This window comes from Chlorocebus sabaeus, chromosome 3, assembly GCF_047675955.1.
Source record: "Chlorocebus sabaeus isolate Y175 chromosome 3, mChlSab1.0.hap1, whole genome shotgun sequence".
Taxonomy (NCBI): domain Eukaryota; kingdom Metazoa; phylum Chordata; class Mammalia; order Primates; family Cercopithecidae; genus Chlorocebus; species Chlorocebus sabaeus.
In genome coordinates, this window is record NC_132906.1 from 79,965,269 (window position 1) to 79,992,863 (window position 27,595).

A 27,595-nucleotide genomic window follows, 5' to 3' on the forward strand; every position below is an offset into this window, starting at 1 on the left:
ATTGTTTTCGTAGCTGGGCACGGTGGCTCATGCCTGTAATCCTAGCACTTTGGGAAGCCGAGGCGGGGATGGAGGGGGTTATCCCCTGAGGTCAGGAGTTCGAGACCAGCAGGGCCAACATGGTGAAATCCCGTTTCTACTAAAAATACAAAACAGTTAGCTGGGCATGGTGGCACATGCCTGTAATCCCAGCTACTTGGGAGGCTGAGGCATGAGAATTGCTTGAACCCGGGAGGCAGAGGTTGCACTGAACCTAGATTGTGCCACTGAACTCCAGCCTAGGCGACAGAGCGAGGCTTCCACTGACACCCTTAGGCCAATGTATTGGATACAACAGGTTCTCAACAGAAGTACCCTTTGATATGTACACCCCTCTCTCTGCCTTTGGCAGCCCCAGCAGTTGAAGAACATTGCTTGTATTACCTACGCATTAGAATGCTGAAATTGAAATTACGCCTCTGGGTTCCTAGACTGAGATTGAGATATCAGCCCTGTAAACCAGGGCTCCTTTAGGAAGAAAGGTGTCTCTTGACGTTCCCAAATCATTGCGAGAACAGCATCCCTAAACAAGGGATTCAAGGGAATAGTCACAGATCCTCGGGTGGAGGCATGTTTGCTACGTGGACGTCCGAAGACGACCGCGGGCTGGGGACGGGCGGCCTGGCGGGAGAGCCCCGGGCTGAGTAACCCCTCTTCCGCGCAAGCCCCAGGCGTGAGTCACTGGCGAGCGCGGCAGGAGGAAGGGGCGCCCTGAGTCCATAGTCCTGGGGGAGGTCGGAGGGTCTGACAGCAAGAGGAGTCCGTAGGTGGAAGGTACCTAGGAAGTGGGTCTAAAGGGGCTGCTGCCTTCCTAGATGTGGGTAAAGGGCTGGATCCCAGGGGGAGAAGGACCGAAGGGGTGGGGCCTGCTCCTGCGGCCGCGGGGAGGGGCCGGGGGTCCGCGAGAAGGAGGCCGACCAGCCCGCGGCGCCGAAATCTCCCGCGCTCAGGAGCTGGCCCCTCCTCCCGGCCAGGCCTCAGGCCCATCGCCGCGGCCAGGCCCGCCGGCCGGCTCCTCCCGCTGTCCCCGCGACGCAGCCCCGGCCCCAGCCCAGGCCTCGACCCCGACCACGACCCCGATCCCAGCCCTGGCCCGGCTGCGTAGCCGCCAGCCGACCCCACCCGCGCACAGCCGGCGGCCCACGGCGCGCGGCCAGTGACGGCACCGCAGGGTGCGTGGCCAATCAGCGCGGCCCCCGAGGAGGCGGCCTCGGCCCCGCCCCCCGCGCCCAGGGCCAGTGAGGCGCCGGCGCCGGCGGCCGCGGCGGGGTGAGAGGCCGCGAGGCCCCGCCCCGTCCTCCCCTTTCCCCTTTGCCCCGCCCTTCCCGCCCGGCCCCCCGACAGCCCCGCGCCGCCGCTGGTGCCGGTCACCGCGCTGGGCCCGCCCCCGCCCCTCCCGCGGCCCGCGAGCGCGCCTCACGGCTCCTGTCTCCCCTCCCTCCTTCTCTCTCACGCCTAGCGCAATGGCGGCGGCCGCGGCGGAGCAGCAACAGTTCTACCTGCTCCTGGGAAACCTGCTCAGCCCCGACAATGTGGTCCGGAAACAGGCAGAGGTAACCGAGTTCACCGCCCCCGTCTCCGCGCCCTGGCCGGCGCGCCGACCCTTTCCCGACGCCGGCCGCGCCGGGCCTCGGCCGGTCCGCGGCGGCCGCGCAGGCTGGGCCCGGCGGGCGGCGGCCGCACAGCCCACGTGTGAGGCGGCCCGCGGCTCCCGGTCGTGCCCCCGGGCTTTTCCGGCCATTGCTGCCGCGGCGCCCGGCACCAGTTACCTCCCGGCGGCCGCTCGCACCCACGTGCGGCCGCTCCCGACGCGCTGCCCCAGTCCAGGTGTGGGGTGCAGGGCGGGCCCGGGACCCCAACTTCGCTGGCCACCCCCTTTCCGAGCTCCCCGCTCGCCCCTTTCCCGCTTTCTCCCAGCGGGAGCCCCCACCGCCTTTCCAGCTGCTGTCTCCACCCAGCCTAGCGCTGTGGGGCTCCCAAACCCTGGCTGCTACCTTACCCGTCACGCCTGCTTCTACCCCCTGCTCATCTCCCACACCGTCTGTCCCTCTCTTTTTAAATGTGTGCCCTTCCTTGTCGCTGCTGCCTTTTTTCATTTAGTTCTTTCTCATTCTAGTTCCTAACATCAGAAGCCAGGTTTCCCTACCCCTTTCCACCCCCAGTTCTGTGAAGTTGCCTTTAGGGTTTCTTTCTATGCAGTTTCCACCTTACTCTGGGCTTGTAATACACTTACTCTGCTCTTCCTTCAGACAAATTTTCTTTGCTCTCTAGAGAATCGTGGGATAAATGGGATGTAGTGGGACTTCCGTTGTTTAACTGGGCCAGTACCATATGTTTAAGTCTTCAACTTCATTAAATATAACCGTAATCTGTTTTTTCAAACCACCTCTTGTTTCTGGCCTCCAAAATGTGGAGATACCTTCAAGTGACAGTAATTTAAATACATCTGTAAGCTCATTTACCGGGTTCACTGAAAGACTGATGTTACATCGTCAGCGTTGAGACCACGATTATTATGGGATATTTCCAGGGGAGGGAGAAACTTTCCAGTTTCTTAGCTGACCGCTAAACTGGGTTATATATGGGTTTTTTTGCAACCATGCGATTGAAGAGTTTTATAAGATTAAATGAAGGATGTTCAGCCGGATATTTTTAAAGAGCAAAAGTTAATTTTGCATATAGCCAATGAAATTGACTACAGGTCCTCTTCTGAACTCAGGCCTGAAGACTTTTCCAGGTGTCTTTAAAACAAGTGTTAATCCTTGTTTTGAGTAGATGGTGGATGTGCTGGTTATACTTAGAGGTTTTATATTAAGTGAAGTAAACACACCCAAAATTCTGTTCTATATGAAGAGGAATATGAAGAGGAATTTTCAACTATTCACTTTATTTTATATATGTAATACATGTTCAGGGTAAAAATTCCAACAGTGAATAGGTTCTTATCCCATTTCCCAAAGGTGACCACTTTTAAGTGTCTTGTGAGTCTTCCCTGAAATTTTAACATACACATTGATTTTTTACTTGAATGGGCTTATAATACTATTTACACTATTTTGCAACTTGAATTTTTCACTCAGTATATTTCACATTGCCTCGTGAGTGAGTTTTTTGGTCAGCTATAGATTATACATCATATGGATAGATATTTATATAAGCAACCTTCTATGAAATGGATATTGTGGTTTCCAGTGACCTGCTCTTTTAAAAATAGTGCTATGCACAGGAGTACATATATACCTATCTTTGCATACTTTCCCAGGTTTACTTGGAGAATACTGAAAAGTAGCATTTGTTACTAGAAGTAATATGCATGTATTGCATCAATTTGCCTTGGGGAGATGATGATGCTTAAAAAGAAAAAATTAATGCTTTCTGATAACTCTTGAGATAATTTTTCGCCAAAATAAGTTTTTAATCCCAACCTATAATAGAAATTTCCATGTGTTACAAAGCAGAACAGCATTGTAATTAGTAAGCTAGTTTAATTCTCCCTCTTCCCTCCAGTTGCTTAAGTCTCTATTGTCAAGCCTAGTGGGGAATCTCTCTTCTATTGAACTAAATACCAGTGTCTGGTTTAGCTTGAATTCCAGTTGGTGCCTGTTGTAAATCTTTTATCACTTACATCACATTGGGGATAGTTATCAGCGTTCAGCACATTTTCTCATAAAGAATAATTGGAAATAAGTACTGTTATTCTCTTAGTCTCTTTATTCCTAGTGAAAACATTCAGATACTAGGTTTTTACTTTCTTTGTATATCCTGAGAATATATTAATATGTAAAGTAAGTATCACAGTACTTACTGTGATACAGAATTTTCTAATTTGACCCCCAAATAAATAATGTTAAGAGAAGTTCCCTGGTGCCATGTAATGCCCTTTTCTTTTTTGCCTAATGAAATAAGCGTTTTATAACGAATCAAATGAAATAAAATTAGCGTTAAGTCTGATACAGCAAATATAGAAATATTTTCTGTGAACTGAAAAATTGGCCAGGGCTCGGTAAATATCTTTGTAATTTACTCATTCAAAATAAAAATACTTAGTTGACACATAAATACCAAACTGTTGACTAAGGTGACTTTTGTATTCAAATATGGTTATATATTTGGTTGATATCATTGAAGGGATGTCAAAAACTCTAAAAAGTTAAAACTTTTTTCATCGTATATGCCATTCAATAGGCTTTATAGTTTATTTCTATTTTTTAAAACCTGTAAGGATATTAACTTTATAGAAAATGTTTCTCATTTGAAGAAACATATGTGAATGTCCCTAAGTCTCAGAATACAATAACTATTGAATAAATAGTTGACAAGTAGTACAGAGTATTCATGGTATTTATCACTAGACATTTTTATACGACATAAGCTTAAGTATTTATTAATCATATGCATGGATTTTGTTTTTTTACTAAGGTTCTCCATACAGAATTTGTTCCTCATTGATTCTAATAGAGAATTTCATTGAGTGTTTTTTGTAGAGACGGGGTCTTGCTGTGTTACCCAGGCTGGTCTTGAACTCCTGGCCTCAGGTGATCCTCCCATCTCCCAAAGTGTTGAAATTACAGGCATGAGCCACCGCACCCAGCCCATTGTTGAGATTTCAATAGACAGCGGATAACAGTGAAAAATATACCTGATTGTTGAGGAACCAGGATGTTAATAGATAAAAGTCATGTGTCCCCTCTTTTACTTTTCCTCATACAAGGTAGGCTCACTATAAATATTTATGGAATGAGATGAGTACATATGAGCATTTCTTCATGGGCAGGGAAGAGGCAGAGGAGAAGTCTTTACATTGTGTAAATTGTATAAGGTGGAATCAGATAGAATTGAAATTTTGTTTGCCACAACACTGGTAACATTCATTGAACCTAAGGACTAGTGCTAGGAATAGTATTAGAAACAGTCTTTATAATTCTTTTATGCTGATGTGCTAGGTACTCAGATACAAAGATAAAGAGTTACCATTCCTGTCTGTGTGGAACTTAGACTGTTTAACCGTTATCCTTGACCATTGTGATGGTATTGATGTAATACTGTATTTGGATTACCACAATGGAACATAGCAGATGGAGAGAACCCTCTCTCAACAGAAGTCATCTGTCACTCATACTAAACTCTCCCACCATTGGCTTCTAATTCATTATGGAGTAGAGTTTAATATTTGACCCAATGTTGAGTCTACTAGAGTTAGACCAACAGTCTACATAGTCAAACCAACAATTCCCCCTGGGCAAGAGTAGGTAGCTTCAGGATTTATATTAGGTTTTCTGAGAGTGATAGCCTAGTAAAGAAGTGTTTGGCCGGGCACAGTGGCTCATGCCTGTAATCCCAATGCTTTGGGAGGCCGAGGCGGGTGGATCACGAGGTCAGGAGTTCAAGACCAGCCTGGCCAAGATGGTGAAACCCCGTCTCTACTAAAAATACAAACAAATTAGCCGGGCACGGTGGCAGGTGCCTGTAATCCCACCTACTCAGGAGACTGAGGCAGGAGAATCGCTTGAACCCGGACAGCAGAGGTTGCAGTGAACCAAAATCGCGCCACTGCACTCCAGCCTGGGCTACAGAGTGAGACTCCATCTCAAAAAAAAAAAAAAAAAAAAAAAGGTTTTTGCAAAAACTTGATTTAGACTACTGGAAATTTAAGTGTTAAACATTGTTCACATTACCAGTGTATAAGTGGCTAAGCTGGGTGCTTTTTATTGTATGGTGAGATACTTTTTAAATGAAAACATTATACTGCTGGTATAAGGTAAATATTAAGTGAAAAGTCTCAAAGGTACATAACCAGGGCCGGGCGCGGTGGCTCAAGCCTGTAATCCCAGCACTTTGGGAGGCCGAGACGAGCGAATCACGAGGTCAGGAGATCGAGACCATCCTGGCTAACACGGTGAAACCCCATCTCTACTAAAAAAATACAAAAAAACTAGCCGGGCGAGGTGGCGGGTGCCTATAGTCCCAGCTACTCGGGAGGCTGAGGCAGGAGAATGGCATAAACCCAGGAGGCGGAGCTTGCAGTGAGCTGAGATCTGGCCACTGCACTCCAGCCTGGGCAACAGAGCGAGACTCCGTCTCAAAAAAAAAAAAAAAAGAAAAGAAAACAAAGGTACATAACCATTTTTGCATTCAGCTTGTGAATATCTTTACATAAGTTATCTCTTCTGGATAAATAAATTCAGACCATCTTCTCAGCTGTGAATACTTTTTGGCACAGTTTTCAGCATTGTTATGATCCTATGTGCTTTTTACTAGAATGGGAACTTGAGGTTATCAGACAATCTTGAATTCTCCTTTCCCCCAAAATCTGTTCTTCCCCAGACACATATGTTTGAAAAGTTTGAAAACTGTGTAGCACTGCATAAATAGAACTGGTTGTTTAATGAAGTGAAACAGCTTTCAGTACCAGAGAGATTTTGAATATGGTTGGCCTTAAAGGACCAGAGTTCTGTCTGCTATTCATTGTCTGTGATCTTGGGCAAGTCATTAACTTATAAGCCTTTATTTCCTTATCTGTTAATATCTCATGGATGCCATGGGATACTTAGTAAAAGGTTTAAGGTAGATATGGATTCAAAATAGCTTTGTTTTTCCTCCCTTGTCACTTCGTTCCAGAGAAGCCGCGTAGATATAGAGATATGGTAGCAATGAGAGCAGGTGAGCTCTAAAGAAATTAATGTTACCCACGTAAGACTTAACTCTAAATTGCTGGATAAGAATGGATTATCTATTTACTAGGAGGCTTCTTAGAGGAAGCAGTTCCAAGTGTACTTAAGTTGATTTCTTTTCCACAGTGAACGAATTAGAATTCTTGCATATGAATCTGCACTTCTCTGGACAGCATATAGCTGGTTCTTGTTTTTTAATCCATTCTGATCATCTGTTTTTTAATTGGTGTCAACTTTTTGTTGTTAACCAATTTGTTGTGATTTTACATTATTAACAGAGGATAGAGTGTCCTGAGTCACAAACCTCTTACTAATAGATTTACAAAAGACATTAAAGCCTCCTGGCCAAATTGATCCTGACCACATTTATTTATCTATGTAGTATGGTTTTAGTATGATCCTTGCTTGGAAGAAAATGTAGCATAAAGGATTTGAACACTTTGTTTCTCTGACTTATTTCCAGGTGTGTGTCTGGTCGTTCTTAGTAGTGGTAATTTGAACCAGTTGTACATCATCCAGTCTAAAAAATGTTAACAAAACAGTTTCTCGTGATGTAAGGTGATTTTAAGTAAGCACTAATATTTGCAGCACAATGGCTTAAGTCACATTTGGCAATTTTTTGGCCCTCTTAGACCTTGAGTTTTGTTAACCAGGGATCATTAGTTGGGAAAACATGCACACACATTAGAGACATTTATTTAAGAGATATAGGTAGAAAGGAACTTGATAACAACCCTTTGGACATCTTCTCTTTCCTAACATATCTGAAGTGTATTTCACGTCACAGAAGGTGTTAACACCAGACCTAGATTAAATAATTTCTCGTACATCCTTCCCACTCTTCATTTCTTTCATTGATTTACTCATGAAGTTTTCTAACATTCTTTCCTAACCATTTTTTCTTCCCACGCAGGAAACCTATGAGAATATCCCAGGCCAGTCAAAGATCACATTCCTCTTACAAGCCATCAGAAATACGACAGCTGCTGAAGAGGTACTATCTTAATATTTGTGACTATTACATTCTTAGAAAATAAGATGATGATCGTAGTAGAAATGAGAATTGTGATTTACCACATAGACTTTACTAGAACTTTGTACTTATTATTTACTAAAAGCTACTTAGGAATTATAATGTAATTTTTTAAGTACTTTGTATTAATGATAATTGCCTTTTTTCCATATAAGATAATGTGTCTAGGGTAGATGAAGGTTAATGGTTTTATAAATTGCATAAGAATTATTAAATTAAAGTGATTTGATTTGATTGATTGATTGATTGATTTTGAGATTGAGTTTCACTCTGTTGCCCAGGCTTGAGTGCACTGGCACCATCTCGGCTCACTGCAACCTCTGCCTCCTGGGTTCAAGCAGTTCTCCTGCCTCAGCCTCCCGAGTAGTAACTGAGATTACAAGCCTGCGCCACCACGTCTGGTTAATTTTTGTGTTTTTAGTAGAGACGGGGTTTCACCATGTTGGCCAGGCTGGTCTCGAACTCCTCACCTCAAGTGATCCACCCCTGTCAGCCTCCCAAAGTGCTGGGATTACAGACATGAGCCACCATACCCAGCCTAATTGAAGTGCTTTTTGCGGCTAAAAATCTTTCCTTGAAACAATTTATTCTGAAGAAGTAAATTAGTTCAGTGTTTTGATGTGTTATCAATGTTTTGAAAAAACATTTTTTTCCAATCTTTAAAAATTTATGCTTATAACCATCTCTAGATGAAGTGTATGTACTAAAGATATACTTAGGAATGGAGACATTTTCTAGAATATTTTATTAGAATCATGGTTTTTAGCTAATTACCTACTTCCTATACCAAATTCAAATTTGTTTTCATTTTAAGGATTATTTTTCCCTATGGTAAAAACAAGGCTGTTTTCTGGGATTTTATAGTTTCATATTTCTGATTGAGGCATTTCGTAGCTAATTTTCTTCCCCCCACCCCCAATTATAAGTTAATATCCTCATAAATATTGAATGCCATTGAATATGTTTACTTTGGAAAAGGTATAAAAATACCCAAGTCTAGAAAACTATTCTACCTACAAAACATTACATTTAGAGTTCATAGTGTAAGAATTTTTTGCTAGCAGTTAAACTATATGTAAAATGCTTATCCTTGATGGAAATAAGTCACGCCAAACTTTTACATTATGTTTCACCTGACTTCTTCCAGTCAATCAATTTTCTCTAAGCAGATGAATAGTCAATCAGTTTAGACTCGCAACTTCATGTTCTCCCAATCACTTTAAAAGCCATATGAAAGTATCCCAGGTTTTTTTTCCTAGATGACAAGAGGTGCTTTTTTGCTTTTGTAGCATGTTTTTTTCTGAAACTCAAAATGGATGTCAAGTGTGAAGAACCCTATATAGGGTGACTTCTATCACTAAAAACAGATGACTATTTTAATTCTTGAAGATTTGTGCAAGTTAGCTAGTAAACAGAATTTAAAGCCAAGAATAATAATGAAAATTATTGAATTTCAATTTTAAAAACTTGTATTAAGCCTTATTTAAATCTTGATTTAAGAATTAGATGATTATTGTGAATTAGTGACAGCATCTTGATTATGTCTTTAGTTTTTGGTATATGTGTGGGAAGAATTGCATGTGAGTTTTAACCACTTTTATAAGAATTGTAACCACTTTGAATTATTTCTAGAACATGTTAAATATTTATAAAGTTTCTACCTACCATAAATGTTTCAATAAAAAGATTTCTCAGTGAAAAGTAGTGGAGGAAAAAAAATTATCAATTTTATTTGTATAGCTTAACATTTTTTGTTGGTCAAATTCCCAAAGTAATTTTAGTGATAATGAGTAACATCAACTTGGAGAAATCAAGAGCAGGAAAGATTAGGTGCAGTATTCCCAATAGTTTATTGGTTCGATTTGATAAAATTTGAGTGTGGTTTTTGTCTTAGCTTTTCTTTTGATAATCTCAAGAAATGTTATACAGAAAATGCCAAACTTAATTACACAGATTTGAAAATGAAAATCCAAGAATACACATGTTGAGATGGATTAGCACTTTTTAGGTATTGGGAACTTGTAATGTTTGTCTGCATGAAAGAAACATTTTATCTAAGATGTTAATCAAAGGGCAGTTATGTAACAAGTTAAGTCAGGCTGGGAGTCTAAGGTTGGGTGGGAAAGGCACTTGATATTCTAGAATGAGACCAGACAGAGAGGTAGGAAAAGAGCATTCATTATAGGATTTACAATTTAAGTTTTGTTTTTCTCCCAAATAATGTGTTAAAAATAGGGATTAAAGACAGGTTTATCATTGCTAAGATATGTGTTCCTAATTGAATTGTAATGTGATTAGGAGTTCTCCTCACCTTGAATACAAATGGCTTATTTTGTGGCACTAAGAAAATAAGTCTATGTAATAGATAATGTAATTAGAAATAGTTATATATTTACTTCTTTAGAAAATTAGCAAGGCGCTTTTGAAATATAAAAATGCAGCAGTGAAATACATCAATGGCAGAGTGAATCTAGTTATTAACAATGTTATCTATTTATAGGCTAGACAAATGGCCGCCGTTCTCCTAAGACGTCTCTTGTCCTCTGCATTTGATGAAGTCTATCCAACACTTCCCTCTGATGTTCAGACTGCCATCAAGAGTGAGCTACTCATAATTATTCAGATGGAAACACAATCTAGTATGAGGAAAAAAGTTTGTGATATTGCGGCAGAACTGGCCAGGAATTTAATAGGTGTGTATGCAGGTGCACTCATGTTACCAAAAACATGGATATATCCTTCCTTTTTTTTTTTTAGTGGAATCTTTTAGAGTAAGACTCATAAGTACCTGAGTAGCATTTATTCTGTTTAAAATGAGTGTGCTTGTGGATTTTGCATTTAGAGCCAGAAATTACAGACACATGTTTGTGAAATCCAGTCATAGGACTTACCTATTGGTATTCAAAGTACCCATGTGAGGCTAGGCACAGTGGCTCACGTCTGTAATCTCAGCACTTTAGGAGGCCAAGGTGGGCACATCGCTTGGGTCCAGCAGTTCAAGACGAGCCTGGGCAACATGGCAAAACCCCATCTCTACAAAAAATTAGTGGGCATGATGGTGTGCACCTGTTGTCCCAGTTACTTGGGAGGCTGAGATGGGAGATCACCCCAGAAGCTGGAGACTGCAGTAAGCCGTGCATGCCACTGCACTCCAGCCTGGGCAACAAAGTAAGATTCTGTCTCAAAAAAAAAAAACAAAAAAATCCATGTGGAAAAGTAATTTTGTAATTTGCTTGAAAATGGGCAGTTATATTTCCTCCTAAATCTATAATGTTTTAGAAGCACAGGCTAATTAATGGTATAACCTACTTTGTACATTAAACTTGGCAGTTGAACTAAAAATTGGTGACTCCAGTGCTTTTGCTGTTGTATATGTATGCTGATAAATATATACATATACTGTTATGCAGCCATATACTATGTCTTTTTTTTTTTTTTTTTTTTTTTTTTTTAGAGACAGAGTTTCACTCTTACTGCCCAGGCTGGAGTGCAATGGTGCGATCTTAGCTCACCACAACCTCTGCCTCCCAGGTTCGAGTGATTTTTCTGCCTCAGCCTCCTGAGTAGCTGGAATTAGCTGGTGGCATGTGCCACCACGCCTGGCTAATTTTTTTTTTGTATTTTTAGGATTTCTCCATGTTGGTCAAGCTGGTCTGGAACTCCCGACTTTAGATGATCTGTCCATCTCAGCCTCCCAAAGTGATAGGATTATAGGTGTGAGCCACTGCGCCCAGTCTACTGTGTACATTTTTATTGCCCAAAAAATATTTTTTTAAGTGAGGTAAAAAGCAAACATCATAAAATGCATTTTACTAAAGGTAAAAATCCTTTTTGGCCAACTAAAAATAATAATAATGTAATTGAACATGCTACTTTTTTATCTTGCTGCAAAAAGCTTTATTTCCGTTTGGTCTAGGGCTTGGGAGAGGTCTCCAGCGTGGTGGCTGGAGAGAGAGGCTCAGACAGAAGCCCTGATAGTTTGAGGGGGACCCTCAGAGGTTCCTGGGCTTTTAGTGTTGTTTGATGATGAGTCTTTCGAAGAGACACTTGCCCAGCTCAACCTAGGAGCCAGCTAGCCTGTGGAGGTTGGTCACATGATCACCCATCTTAATGAGTTTCACTTCCTCATCTAGGAAGTGGCTCTCCAAGAAGTCACAGAGATGGGAATCTGTGCAGGCAGAACCCAGGGCATGAAGATCCAAAAGGGCCTGGTTCCTGGTTCAAGTTCTTCTCCAGGGCCATGACAGCTTCCATGGTGTCTCAGGTTTTGTCCCACTCATCTTTGTACTTCCTGCTCGTAGAAGAGAGTGTGGCCACCACTTTCTTTTTTTTTTTTTGGACAGGCATTTATAAGTGTGATTGTAAGCGCAGCTTGTTTAGATGGCATTTTTAATAGTTGAAATGAAGATCAAGGTTAAATGGAACATTATTATTGATTGAGCTTAGTACATTATGACACTAATTTTAAAATCTCATCAACCAGTAATGCAGTAAGTTCTTGTTCAATTCAGCTAGCAGATGGTATGCTTTCTTATATCAACCATTTCTTAGAAACTAATGGGGAATGTGTCAATTCTTTATATTTTAGATGAGTTCAAATTAATTTTTTTAGACAGAGTTTTGCTCTGTTGCCCCAGCTTGAGTGCAGTGGTGTGATCACAGCTTACTGCAACCTCCACCTCCCGAGTTCAAGTGATTCTCCTGCCTCAGCCTCCCATACGCCCAGCAATTTTTGTATTTTTTTAGTAGAGATGGTGCCAACTGGGTTTCACCCTGTTGGTCAGGCTAGTCTCGAATGCCTAACCTCAAATGGTCTGCCAACCTTGGCCTCCCTAAGTGCTGAGATTATAGGCATTAGCCATAGCACCTGGCCCTAATTTTGAATATTTTTAAATTGTTTAGAAAACTCTACTTTCCAGTTTTAAGTATGTAGATATGAATTTTTATAGGTGACATCATTTCTTATTCAGAAACACTTAACAATGCAAACCTTTCCAAAGTGTTCAAAGTGCTCTCATAGATTTTTTTTTAAGCTACTATTTTATTTCCCCTCAAAGTATCATCTTTAGGTTGAAGAGACATTTAATGTCAGCTTAGCAGCACACTTGTCATTTCACAAGAGTTCAAATATGGGGAAGTTTAAAAAGAAAACATCTGTAATTCATCTGTGAGTTGTGTAACTCTTAAGGTCTTTGCAGCAATATAACCATAGTCTCATAAATGGCACAGTAGATTTTTGTGGTCACTCATTTTTATTATAAAGTATTATTTAAAATCTCCTAATCTTGTTAAATAGTAAACATATTAATAACATCCTCTGGCACTATTTGCACCAAACTGCAAAGCGTGAGCACCCTGTATGAGTCCTGAGATTCTAACCCTGATGTCTTCTCAAGTTCCAAAGTAATCGTTACTTTGATTTCAAGACCTTGCCACCAAATACTAGCTTTGCCTACTTTTTCAACTCTTTAATGACAATGGTATATATAAAGGAGTCAAGCAATCAGATATTTGTACAGTTGAAAGTGCTGCCTTCTCTTCAAATTCCACTCCTTAGAAATAACCTCTGCGGGCCAGTCGCAGTGGCTCATGCCTGTAATCCTAGTACTTTGGGAGGCAGAGGCAGTTGGATCACCCGAGGTCAGGAGTTTGAGACCAGCCTGGCCAACATGGCAAAACCTCGTCTCTACTGAAAATATAAAAATTAGCCAGGCATGGTGTCAGGTGCCTGTAATCCCAGCTACTCAGGAGGCTGAGGTAGGAGAATCGCTTGAACCCTGGAGGTGGAGGTTGCAGTGAGCCAAGATCACGCCATTGCACTGCAGCCTGGGTAAAAGCAAAACTCCATCTCAAAAGAAAGAACCTCTGCTGATACCTGATTAACCCAAATACAGAATTGTTTGGTTTGTTGGTTTGTTGGTTTTTTGTTTTTTCTTTTTAACACAATTATGATGCCATTTTTATGGCTAAAGGACAGAATGTTATGGAGTTTTTAAAAATGGCAAAAGTGACATTTTTCGCTACGCCATGTTTTGAATGAGGCTTATGAAATGAAAGGATTTACTCCTAGAATATTGAAGTTCTGACTTACACACTTCATGTCTGGATTTCTTTACTTTTAGATGAAGATGGCAATAACCAGTGGCCCGAAGGTTTGAAGTTCCTTTTTGATTCGGTCAGCTCTCAAAATGTGGGACTGCGGGAAGCTGCCCTTCACATTTTCTGGTATATACATTCATCTAGTTTTTTGAGACATTTGATTTCATGAATGCCCTAAACACCTTTTAATTGATTATTTTAGCCTAATTTAACTTTATACTTAAAATGAAAATAATGCCTTTACATAAGCTTTGTTTGTATTTGTGTTGGAAGCAAAAATTTTTTTAAAGGGCCTTTTATTTCACGTTGTGATCTTTTTTGTACACAAAGGTTCTCTACAGCTTGCTTGCTTTCCCTTTGTCTTTTATGATTCTGAAAGTTTTATTGAACAGTTTCCTCTCATTTATTTGGAGATTAACACAATACTGAATGTAGCTTTTCAAAAACCACATTAATAATGGTGTCTTGAAGAGGAGAAGGAGAATGCAGGTGAATCCCCATTATGTTTTCTGGATCTTCTGTGGCCAAATTTTATAATATTTTGACAAACATGTATATTTATAATCAAATAGTCTTTTAGAATTAAGTGATTATTCTTTGCCCTACTGTGTTATATTTTTCTACTACACCTAAAATGTGATCAAGAGCATACACATTTTAGGCATTATATCATTTTCTACTTTAGTTGTCTTATGTATCTTTGTTAATATCAGTAATTCAGATTAGAGAATGCAGATGGTCAGAGAGCATAGTTACTGTAGTTTTCATCTGAAAACCTGTGGTTGCTCTTGTCCCATCCTGCACTCCAGGTCAGCTTTCGACTGAGACAGAGTAATAAGGATAAAAGCATGTAGCTGGGAATGGGCTGTTGAGTAGCCTCTACTCCCAGCCCAGACTTCTCCAGTATGTTTTCATTCACTTAACCCAAAAACAGGATTGCTTAGAAAATGAGTAGATGATGTTCAACCTATGGATTAATGCGTACTGAGTCAGGTAAACAAACAGTTCATTAGAGATTCTAGCTCATACTTTACCAAGATATTAATATAATGTAGCTTTTAAAGAATGTTTGGATTATCTTTTAGGAACTTCCCTGGAATTTTTGGGAACCAGCAGCAGCACTATTTAGACGTCATCAAACGGATGTTAGTTCAGTGTATGCAAGATCAGGAACACCCGTCGGTAAATAATTTCAATCCTATTAATATTGCCATCTATTTTAATCTAATTTGTGAAAGAAATTAGTATATTAGGAAGTTTTTACTTTTATACTTTAAAATGTAAACACCAGTTTTACTGATAAAGAATAATTTGATCTTGAGTAAGAAAGCTTAAATTTGTGTTTATCAAAAATTTCTCATACTTGACATTTTTTCCTCTTCATTTTAGATTAGAACTTTATCTGCTAGAGCTACAGCTGCATTTATACTTGCAAATGAGCATAATGTTGCTCTGTTCAAACATTTTGCAGACTTGCTACCAGGATTTCTACAGGTATGAAAACAGTATAGAATAAATCATAATTATACCTTACTTGGTTCTTTAATGCATTCAATCATTTATGCAATAAATTCATATTGCTTATTATGAATTTGTATATGAATATTTATAAGCAATAAGTTCATATTGCTTATTATGTTCTGGCACCAGGGATACAAGAGTGAACAAAACATGCAGATCTCAGTCTCCATTGAGCTTATGGTTACTGCCTTTGAAAGACATTTTTAGTCTCTTAAATATTTATACTTATAAAATTTTCCTGTAAAGTAAATGGTGTAAGCAGTTATATGCTTATTATTGAATATATGGTCATGTAGATTATTTCCGTTAAATCAGTCAAATAACCTGTGAGATTTAAGGTCCATTTTATATAAGGAGAAACTACTTTTAACTACAGGGTGTGTAATAGTTTGTATTATAATGTAAGTTTATGGTTAATTCACATTATCATTAGGGATGTTAATGTTTTAAGGATACTTTCTGCTTTAATCAGAAAGCAAAATAAGATTAGACAAGATAGAGTATATATTCAGGGCAACTTGAGTCTATGCTCCTAGGGAAAAAAATTTATATTAATTAAAATAAAATTTAAAAGATGTACAAGTTAGTGGTTCCCAATCTTCAGACTCCAAACTCCTTTTTTATGACAATTTTTAGTAATTTTTCAAATACTCTTCTAAAGATGAAATGCATAAGTAATGTAACATATATGTGCACAATTTTTTAGAATATATATATGGCCTTAACTAAATATAAAGAACTACAAAGAAAACATATAATAAAATGGCTTGCTTTTCCTTATGTGAATGGTCAGACAAGACTACACTAAAAGACATAACAGACTGGGTGGTTTCCAAGTGATCTGTACAAATGTAATAGCTAAAACTGGACTGAGAACAAAGATATTGATAAGTCAAACACCACAGTTCCCGTTAGAATTGGTGATAAGATTTCCTAAAATAGTAAGGTTCTGAACAAAGCAATGTAGAGAGTGAGTGTCTCTTATTCAGAATACTTGGGAATAGAAGTGTTTCGGATCTCAAAATTTTTTCAAATTTTGAAACACTGTATTTGTGTTATACTTACCAGTTGAGCATCTCAAGTCAGAAATCCGAAATACTCAAATGCGCATTTCCTTTGAGTGACGTGTCTGTGTTCAAAAAGTTGAGGATTTCAGAGCATTTTGGATTTGGGATGTTCCATCTGTATGTATCCATTCTTGATTGATACAGTAGTTACATTGCGGGGGGATAACAGTTGTTGAAACCAGACAAAACAGTATTTGTGAGTTAGGCTCTAGGTTCAGATCACTATAAAGAGTTTTTCCTTTTTATAAATGTCTGGGGTTTGTACAAATGTGAAATGCATAATGAGAAGATCATGTAAGTCCCTTGTGCTTGTGTCTCAGGTCAGGACATTTAGTATCCATGGCCTTTGCCCATCCTCAACCATGTGACCATCAGGAAATATTTCCTGGGTGGAAAACCATTCCCCTTGAGAACCACTGAGTTAGAGAGGATTTAGAGGAGCTAAAATTGAAGGTTTCCACATGATAAAAGTTTATTTAAAGGATTCAGTGAAACTTCTTTCCCCATGCTATCACAATTAAAAGATAGTTTCGTGACAGAACATTAACTATAACATATTATTGCTTTAGTAGTTTATTATCTGAAATCTCTAGTTACTTTTGAAATCTAATCCCGGTTTTCTTCCTCTGGATTTAGACTAAGTTAAAATGTTTACCACAACTTTTAAGAGTTGTTATTCTGAAGTTGATAATGATAAACACAAAATGCATACTTTAATACCACAGTGACCAGACTTAACATCCAAGATAAATAAAATGGGTAATATTGGACACTTTAGAGGTTCTAGTACTTACTGTGTGTATGAAAACAACTAGGACATGGATATAAGAAAGGACAGAAGAGCCGAGTGTCATGGCCACACATGTGGTCCTGGCTACTCAGGAGTCTGAGGCACAAGAGTTGGAGGGTACTGTGAGCTGTGATCGTGCCACCATACTCCAGCCTGGGCGACAGAGCAAGACTTTATTGCTGAAAAAATAAAAGGACAAAGGAAAGGGACTCCTGGTTATAAAAAAGTAATTCCTTGGCAGCCTTAAGTATTGTAATGGTTATTATAGTTTCACTGATTTTCATTTTGACTTAAATGTAAGTCTGTTTTGTATGTTTCTAGTTAACATCCATTGAAAGGAAGGTATATATGTGCCTGCAGGTAGAACATTTGCATAATATAGATTGCTAAATTACTTAGTGAAAAATAGTTTAGTAATATTTCTCTATTGTCAGCATCTTAGGAATGTTTTGGCTAAGGAGGCATCGTAAAGTGAATCTTCAACACAGACTTTCTATTTCATCTTTTCTAGGCTGTAAATGACTCGTGCTACCAGAATGATGATTCTGTCCTAAAATCCCTTGTTGAGATTGCAGATACTGTTCCAAAGTATTTGCGTCCTCACTTGGAAGCAACTCTACAGCTAAGTCTAAAGGTAAATTAAGTACATTAGTAAACGTTCTGTTTGTTATTTGCAGGGACTAATCTAAACTATTAAATGTATACAAATATGTCTTCTTTGTAGTTGTGTGGAGACACTAGCCTCAACAATATGCAACGCCAGCTTGCCCTTGAAGTGATTGTCACCCTCTCTGAGACTGCAGCTGCTATGTTAAGAAAACATACCAATATTGTTGCACAGACTAGTAAGTCAACAGTCTTCAGATAGTTTATGTGTAATGTGGCCAAATTTTTGGATAAATTTGCTGAGGGTTGTGTAATTTCTCAGATTGTTGAGAATATAATGAATATCCTTTTAGAATCAGATGAATTTGGGAAAATGCATCTCAATACATGCAAGCGTGGACCCCCACATTGTGGTTATGCCTTTAAGACTGCAGGCACCCTGAAATCTGATGTTAAAAATAACATTTCTAGAGTGAACCGTGACAGACTCTATCATTTGTATGTTAAATATTGGGCACAGTTAATGCAGTCAAAAACAACTCAGCAGGGATATATAGATATACAGTAGCGAACTGCAAACCAAAATAATGTGTGTTACCAGTGAAGATAGGATTACAACAAGGTCTAACACTCTAGTCGTGGCTCTGTTCACTATATTACATTGCTTTTGTTTTATAGACCCTCATTGCAGCAGAAACTTAAATGGCTATTGTGCTATGGAAATACTACTTTAAAGTTTCATTGTGCTGGGATAAGGACTTGAGAACTAACCTGATCGTTTTCTGGCCTAGCCATTTCTTAATGAGCTAATGAATACTTGAACACTTAATTTAGAGGGTAAATACATCACCAGATTTATTTCGTAATGGTACCTACCTTTTGTCTTACACTGAGGTAGTGGTTGGAATTTCAGAAACATTCCCATTAAAGTCAGGAACAAGAAAAATATCTCCTTTATCACTGTTCATGTTGTGCTGACTGCCCCAGCTGATGCATTAAGAGATAAAAATAAGTTATAAGAATTAGAAACGATGGCCGGGTGCGGTGACTCATGCCTGTAATCCCAGGACTTTGGGAGACTGAGGCAGGCAGATCACCTGAGGTCAGGAGTTCGAGACCAGCCTGGCTAACATGCTAAAACCCCGTTTCTACTAAAAACACAAAAAATTAGCTAGGTGTGATGGTGCACACCTGTAATCCCAGCTACTCAGGAGTCTGAGGCAGGAGAATTGCTTCAATCCAGGAGGTGGAGATTGCAGTGATCCCAGATTGCACCATTGCACTTCAGCTTAGGCAGCAAGAGCGAAACTTGTCTCAAAAAAAAAGAATTAGAAACAAAAATATTGCTTATTTGTAGGCTATGAGGTTATTGTCTACAAAAAATTTAAAGACTAAACAGATAAACTGCTAATCAAAGGGTTAAGCAAGATCCTTAGATATGAGAGCATTTTATTGTAAGTATTCCATTATACGTAGTAATCACTTAGAAAATTTTATAGGCATGAGTTGTAGTAACTGGGAATAAATCAAAAGGTATGTAAGACTTATATGGAGAATGTTGAATAACATATTGAAAGACTAATAGAAGAACGAAGTATCAGTTCTCAAATTAATCTAGGGTTATGGTAGAATGATCCTGAAATTCTTCCGAAAGAACATAGGGCCTGGAGTAGCCAAGACAATTTTGACAAATAAAGTGGAGATCTTGCCCTATCAACTCTGTGAATTTAGAATGCATTGATGATGCGGGTGTTGACAATGGATTGGATGGAACAAAGGATAGAGTGCAGGAGAGGATCCACTCACATGGGAACAAAGCCATTTTTAAAAAGATAATTGATCAAAAGTTCTTAGGACCCCACATACTGGCTCAGGCCTGTAATCCCAGCACTTTGGAAAGCCAAGGTGGGCAAATTACGTGTCCTCCTGAGTTTGAGACCATCCTGGGCAACGTGACAAAACCCTGTCTCTGCCAAAAATACAAAAATTAGTCGGGCATGGTGGCATACTTCTGTGATTCCAGCTACTCAGGAGACTGAGATGGAGGATTGCTGGAGCCCAAGAGGTCAAAGCTGCGGTGAGCCAAGTTCACACCATTGCTCTCCAGCCTGGGTGACAGAGTGAGACCCTGTCTCAAAAAAAAAAAAGTTGCTGGAATAACTGGTTCATTCTTTTTTTTTTTTTTTTTTTTTTTTTTTTTTTTTTTTTTTTTTAATTGGGTTTATGGGGAATAGGTGGTGTTTGGTTTAGTGGTGATTTTTGTGATTTTGGTGCATCCATGACGGGAGCAGTGTACGCTGTACCCAGTGTTTAGTCTTTTATCCCTCACTCCCCTCCCCACCTTTCCCCTGAGTCCCCAGAGTCCATTGTATCATTATTATGCCTTTGCATCCTCATAGCTCAGCTCCCACTTAAGAGTTGAGAATATAACTGGTTATTTCTATGGAGAAAAAATTTCAACTCTAGACAGCTTGTTAAAAAAATAATTTGGGTTCTACTGAAGACCTGAATATTACCTTGCACTCTAGGACTAGTTAAAAAAATTAAAATAAGACCTAAATATTACAGATACATTTTATAAGTAATGCTTAATAGTAGATTAAGACTGCATTTTAAGACTGAAGCATTTTAAGACTGAATCACAAACCATTGATGTAAACATTGCCAAATTTGTAAATGTTAAAACAGTTTTTTGACCAATCAGATATACCATAAATGAACTGAAAAGCCACAGACTGGAAGAAAATAATACAGTGCACACAATCAACAGTTTTGTTATCTAGAGAATACACAAAGGCTGAGAAGAGAAAATTCATTGCTTTTTTTGTTTAAGATGGGGTCTCGCTCTGTCACCCAGGCTAGAGTGCAGTGACGTGATCTCAGCTCACTGCAGCCTCCCAGGTAGCTGAGACTACAGGCACATGCCACCACACCTGGCTAATTTTTGTTTTTTGGTAGAGATAGGGTTTTACCGTGTTGCCCAGGCTGATCTTGAACTCCTGGGCTCAAGGGATCCTCCCACCTCAGCCTCCCAAAGTGCTGGGATAACAGGTGTGCACCAGCAGGCTCAGCCAGGAAATTCGTAAAAGAGGGATCTAAGATATCTAATGAACCCTGCTAAGTCTCAATAAAAACCAGTGTAATTGTGGAATACAAGTTGTCCAAAAGTTTGACAATATCAATTGTTGATGAAAGATGTGGAACCAAGAGGACGCTTATTCCGGCCACAGGGCACTTCACACATTTTTGTGAAATAATACAGACTTCCACTGAAACCTGACATAGTTTCTGCAACAGCTGTGCAGAACACAGCTTGTTTGGTAATTATTATTATTATTATTATTTTTTTTTTTTTTTTTTTTTTTGAGATGGAGTCTCACTCTGTCGCCCAGGCTGGAGTGCAGTGGCTCATGTGATCTTGGCTCACGGCAAGCTCCACCTCCCGGGTTCACGCCATTCTCCTGCCTCAGCCTCCCGAGTAGCTGGGATTACAGGCGTCCGCCACCACGCCCGGCTAATTTTTTTGTATTTGGGGTTTTACCATGTTAGCCAGGATGGTCTCGATCTCCTTACCTTGTGATCTGCCCGCCTCGGCCTCCCAAAGTGCTGGGATTATAGGCATAAGCCACCGTGCCTGGCCTTGCTTGGTAATTTTTTAGTACTATTTGAAGGTAGTAATAACGATTTTGTGCCTAGACTCATGCTTGTCAAAGAGAAGATGTAATAATCTCATCAAAGCAAATTTTATAGGAGGAAAAAAATTGGAAACAACTAAAATGTTTATCAGCTGGACAGTGGGTAGTATGTTTATATAATGGAATGCTATTAATTAAATTGAAATGCTTATGTGTTGAGAAAAAAGCAAATTGCCAAGGTGCATATATTATGAAACCATTTATTATATAAAAAATCAAATCTTGAAATAGTACTGTAATTTTGTATAGAGATATAGATCTGTAGTTCAAGTGTGAAAAAAACAATTGGGGAATGTGAAACATCTGTTTTGTGATGTTGCTTCTTACCTCTGGTGGCCGGGGGAGAATGTAATTGGATTTGGGGATTTCATAGGAGGGTTTGACTTATGAATGTTACTTTTTAAAGAAAAGATAAAAGCAAATATGACAAAAGGTTAAAATTTAACAAACCAGGTTTTGGGGGCACAGACAAATAATTGTTCTGTCTTACTCTCTTAGAGGCAAAGTGAAATATTAAAATTCTTGTTTATAAATAGTGGTATGGGTAAAATAAAGTCACAGTCTTCAGATGTGAAATAATTGTTTACTTTAGTTCCTCAGATGTTAGCAATGATGGTTGATTTGGAAGAAGATGAGGACTGGGCAAATGCAGATGAACTAGAAGATGATGATTTTGACAGGTAATCAAACATAGTGTCCAGGGTGGCAGTGAGAGCCCTAGGGCTCCAAGGCCCATCTCTTCACCATTGCACCCTGTAACCTGAAGGTAAACTTTTAAGCCTGGAATATGGGGCACTTTGCCTTGCTGTTGTATGTATTGCTGTGTCACATTTTATAGATAGTATTTTCTTTAGTTTTCCTATATAACGTATTAATAAAATTTATGTTCCTTGAAAGTTCATAAAAACACTTTAATAGTTAATACATAAAGTTGTATTTTGTAATCAGGAATGGAAAGATACCTACAACAACAAACAAGGAGGTTTTTTTAAAAAAGTATGACATGAAAACAGCAAATAAAGTAGCTGTGTTTTTAACTATCTTACTCTAAATTATTTCCAAGGTTTTTTTTTGTTTTTTTTTTTTTTTTTTTTAGTTTGAGTATCTTTTAAGACATGTATAAAGAAGCTTTTTTGTGATAAATGCTTTTATAGGCAAAGACTTCCCTTAGAATAATTGTTTCAACAAAATTCCCTGCGATACACATCATATTTTCCTAGTAAAAAGTAGTTTAACTTCAGGATAGATAGGATCCAGTGGTGAAAAGATTAAAAGTCACACCAGGTGACAGTAACACTGGAATTACTATTGTACTTACTTATTTCAGCTTAGGAAGTCCCATGAATACAGGAAAAGTCAACCAAAATCTGTACTCACTGTGCAGTAGTAATGAATGTATATGAAACATAGCACCTCAGAGTTCTGTTACTTTAATCAACTTTATTAGTAGTCCCAGAGGTATATTACAGATGCAGAAAGGGAGATTGAAGATTGAGTGATTTGTCTGAAGTTATGTAGCCAGTTAATGTACTGGGGTTAATTACTATTTCTTTCATTCTTCCCAGTGCATTATCCTACCACTTTTTCTTTAAAAAAGCTGAAATTGGCCGGGTGTGGTGGCTCGCGCCTGTAATCCCAGCACTCTGGTAGGCAGAGGCGGGCAGATCACATGAGGTCAGGAGTTCGAGACCAGCCTGACCAACATGTTGAAACCCCATCTCTACTAAAAATACAAAAATTAGCCGCGCCTGGTGGCAAACACCTGTAATCCCAGCTACTCGGGAGGCTGAGCTAGGAGAATCTCTTGAACCTGGGAGGCAGAGGTTGCAGTGAGCTGAGATCATGTCATTGCACCCCAGCCTGGGCCACAGAGCGAGACACTGTCGCAAAAAAAAAGCTGAAATTATTCGCCCAAAAGACTTGGAGTCAGTATAAACTACTAGGTTAATAAAAGAAAAAATTAAAGACATTTGTCTTTAGAATGTATGGTGCCTTTTTGAGACTTAATCCCATTATTAAAAATGACTGATTTCTGGCTTTAATACTGTTTTGAAGTATATGAAAGTAATCTTTCACTGGAAGTCACCTGATAATGGCTGAAGAGAAGACCAGGGCTAGCTCGAATTTCCTTTCTGGTTCAGTTACTGTAATGTGCTGCTACCTGTCCTTTAATTTGCCCTGTAAATGGCACTTAAATTTATACAGTTTAAGAAACTTTGTTTTCTAGACTAGGTGAATAAGATTTTCTAATTTGTGAGTAAACAGGGCATGAATATATTTTCAAGGGGAGATTTTTTAAGTCTAAAAACCTGTTCTGAAGGTAATTTATAGCTTCATTTTTATAGTATTGTCTTTACACAGTGAAGATAATGCATGTGAAATTCACTACTGATCTTCCAGTTCTAAGCCAGGATAAGTCCAAATGCTTTTATGCCCACATCCCTTCAGCTTTCAGAGAAAACAGTAGAATTGTGTTTACATAACTATGCATAGTTTCTGGCAGTGCAGTTTGCACCCCTTTGAAGGTGAATAAACTCAGTGGGGAAAATTATACATTCTCTGCACCCTTTTCGGTTTTCTATGTTCTGTTCATTGACAAGTTTGAAGACGATTTCTAGGAAATGAAATACACAAGGCTCTTTCAACACTGCTTTTACTGGAGTGTTGAAAGTGTCAGAAGCTGTTTCTGAGAACAGTTTTTAGCCAGTAGGGGGTGAGGGTGGTCTTGAAAAATAAGATTCAGGCCAGGCACAGTGGCTCATGCCTGTAATCCCAGCACTTTGGGAGGCTGAGGCGGGTGGATCACGAGGTCGGGAGATCGAGACCATCCTGGCTAACATGGTGAAACCCCATCTCTGCTAAAACTACAAAAAAATTAGCCAGGCGTGGTGGCGGGCGCCTGTAGTCCCAGCTACTCGGGAGGCTGAGGCAGGAGAATGGTGTGAACCCAGGAGGCGGAGTTTGCAGTGAGCTGAGATCGCGCCACTGCACTTCAGCCTGGGCGACAGAGTGAGACTCTGTCTTAAAAAAGAAAAGAAAAGAAAAATAAGATTCAGACATGACTTTCTAAACTATGGTGGATCATGATAAAAGCAATTACTCTTTTTCTTCTTTACTAAGCTATAGGGTTTTTAAACCCCTAATTTCAGTTCCACATTTAAAGACAGCTTGAATTCTTTCTCAGTCTTAGTTTAATAATAATATGATTAGATGTATGTCTGTAGAGTCTACTATTTATTTTGTATTTCAGATATATTGAATACATAATTTTGTTTATGTGTTTAGCAATGCAGTTGCAGGCGAGAGTGCTCTAGACCGAATGGCTTGTGGACTTGGTGGAAAGCTCGTTCTGCCGATGATCAAGGAACACATTATGCAAATGCTTCAAAATCGTAAGCTATGTCCTTCAAATGCTACAATAGTGAAGTTGTGCCCTTTCTAAAGCTTAAATTCTAAGATATGTTTAGACTGTTAAAAATTAATCTTGGCTAGGCATGGTGGCTCACACCTGTAATCCCAGTACTTTGGGAGGCCAAGGCAGGCGGAACACGAGGTCAGGAGATCGTGACCATCCTGGCTAACATGATGAAACCCTGTCTCTACTAAAACAAAAAAATTAGCCAGGCGTGATGGCGGGCGCCTGTAGTCCCAGCTACTTGTGAGGCTGAGGCAGGAGAATGACGTGAGCCCAGGAGGCAGAGGTTGCCGTGAGCCAAGATCATGCCACTGCACTCCAGCCTGGGCGACAGAGCAAGACTCTGTCCAAAAAAAAAAAAATTAATCTTGTCTTTTTACCATCCATATTTAACCCAATTCATTGACATGAAATTGTCAGTCCCAAAGAAAATGTACAGATTTACTTCCTTGCCAAAAATATTTAGATTTGAATTTGAAAATGACATTATTTGAATTTTTATGAAATATTAGAATGTTTGAATCATATAATCTTCTTTCATCCGATATCTTTTATTTTTAAAAGAAGAAATTCTATCTAATGTTATCAAAAAAGAAACTCTTTCTTTCTTTTTTTGCCCCTGACTGAGGTGATGGTGGAAGCCCACCTGCCTTGGAGGGCAGCTGTTGCTGTTATTGCTGTTGCTGCTGCTGCTGTTGTTGACATGGGATTTTGCTGTGTTGCCCAGGCTGGTCTCAAACTCCTGGCCTCAAGCAGTCCTCCTGCCTCAGCCTCCCAGAGTGCTTGGATTATAGGCATGAGCTACCATACCCGGCCATCCTTTTTTATTTCTGTGAATATTTCCCTACTATTTGGTCAGTTACCTTTGTAGCTATAATATATATCAATCCCAAAGTTGATTATTGTATATGTTTTATTTTCATTTGTCTTTTTTAATTATAAATTAATGTGTTCTTTTCTTAAATTAAAATGCAGAAGTTTTAAGTTAGAAGTTTGTTGGTTGGTTTGGTTTTTGGTGGAGTCTCACTCTATTGCCCAGGGTGATGTGATCTCAGCTCACTGCAGCCTCCACCCGCTGGGTTCAAGCGATTCTCCTGCCCTTGCCTCCTGAGTAACTAGGACTACAGGCACATGCCACCATGCCCAGCTAATTTTTTTTTTTTTTTTGAGACAGAATCTCATTGTCAACCAGGCTGGAGTGCAGTGGTGCAGTCTTGGCTCGCTATAATGTTCACCTCCCAGTTTCAAGCAATTCTCCTGTCTCAGCCTCCCAAGTAGCTGGGATTACAGGCATATACCACCACACCCAGCTAATTTTTGTACTTTTAGTGGAGGCGGAGTTTCTCCATGTTGGCCAGGCTGGTCTCAAACTCCTAACCTCAAGTGATCCGCCCACCTCGGCCTCCCAAAATGCTGGGATTACAGGCATGAGCCACTGCACCCGGCCTAATTTTTGTATTTTTAGTAGAGATGGGGTTTCAGTATGTTGGCCAGGCTGATCTTGAACTCCTGATCTTAAGTGATCTGCCTGTCTCAGCCTCCGAAAGTACTGGGATTACAGGCATGAGCCACTGTGCCCGGCCAACTTGCAAGGTTTTAAATTCATATTCACAGGTAACCATTGTTAACAGCTCTCTGAGACTTTCCTCTGACCTCATTTATGCATATACGGAGGGGATTTTTAAAGTGAATATACTGTATGGACACATCATATTTTTTAAGCTTTTGCTCAACAGTTTGTCGTATCACCACATAACAGCCTACCTCATTTTTTTTTTAATTGCCACATACATTCCACAATCCCTATTCCATGCTAATTATTTTTATTGATTACAAATAATAATGTAAACACTCTTCTACAGGAATTCTGGCTTACCTTGTGTGAATATTTTTATAGAGTAGATTTAAAAAGCAGATATGAAGGTCACACCATTGATACAGGATTTTTTTTGTTTGTTTGTTTTTGTTTTGAGACGGAATCTCGCCCTGTCACCCAGATTGGAGTGCAGTGGCTCAGTCTTGGCTCACTGCAACCTGCACCTCCCGAGTATCTGGGATTACAGGTGCCCGCCACCACCACGCCTGGCTAATTTTTGTATTATTTAGTAGAGACAAGGTTTCACCATGTTGACTAGGCTGGTCTTGAACTCCTGACCTTAAGTGATCCACCTGCCTTAGCCTCCCAAAGTGCTGGGATTACAGGTGTGAGCCACTGCGCCTGGCCTGATACATACTTTTAGAATCAAGTAGTCTAGTTGGGCACTTTTTCTGTTCATTTTTCTAAAAAGTAAATATATCGATGTTTTTATATTACATTATATATACATATACCCTTTCCAAAAAACTTTTGTTACTCTTTCCCAAATAAGAACTTTTTTACATCTCCCTCTACCAGCATGACATGTTTATAGTGTCTAATTGGTATTCCATCTGTAATTTTTTTCTGTAGCTGACTGGAAATACCGGCATGCAGGATTGATGGCCTTATCTGCCATTGGTGAAGGGTGCCACCAGCAAATGGAAGGAATTCTAAATGAGATAGTAAATTTTGTTTTACTTTTTCTTCAGGATCCTGTAAGTACCAGTAAATATTTGATTGAAAATGATTAGTGTTGTAGCTTCAGGTGGAAACCTTATTGCTTTTACTAATGAAAGGGAA

At 39.6% G+C, this 27,595-nt stretch overlaps 1 protein-coding gene across 1 annotated transcript in view; it reads left to right on the forward strand.

Moving 5' to 3' along the window:
- The first annotated feature begins 1,430 nt into the window (after window positions 1-1,430).
- The window catches only part of IPO5 (importin 5), a 45,456-nt gene continuing 19,291 nt past the window's right edge, over window positions 1,431-27,595 (forward strand). The window contains exons 1-11 of the mRNA XM_007960721.3: window positions 1,431-1,592; window positions 7,624-7,704; window positions 10,244-10,436; window positions 13,866-13,968; window positions 14,928-15,024; window positions 15,232-15,336; window positions 17,732-17,854; window positions 17,945-18,065; window positions 22,114-22,201; window positions 24,807-24,913; window positions 27,386-27,510. Coding sequence (XP_007958912.1) covers window positions 1,503-1,592; window positions 7,624-7,704; window positions 10,244-10,436; window positions 13,866-13,968; window positions 14,928-15,024; window positions 15,232-15,336; window positions 17,732-17,854; window positions 17,945-18,065; window positions 22,114-22,201; window positions 24,807-24,913; window positions 27,386-27,510 — 1,233 coding nt within the window. The 5' untranslated portion in view covers window positions 1,431-1,502. The remainder of the gene's footprint in view (window positions 1,593-7,623; window positions 7,705-10,243; window positions 10,437-13,865; window positions 13,969-14,927; window positions 15,025-15,231; window positions 15,337-17,731; window positions 17,855-17,944; window positions 18,066-22,113; window positions 22,202-24,806; window positions 24,914-27,385; window positions 27,511-27,595) is intronic.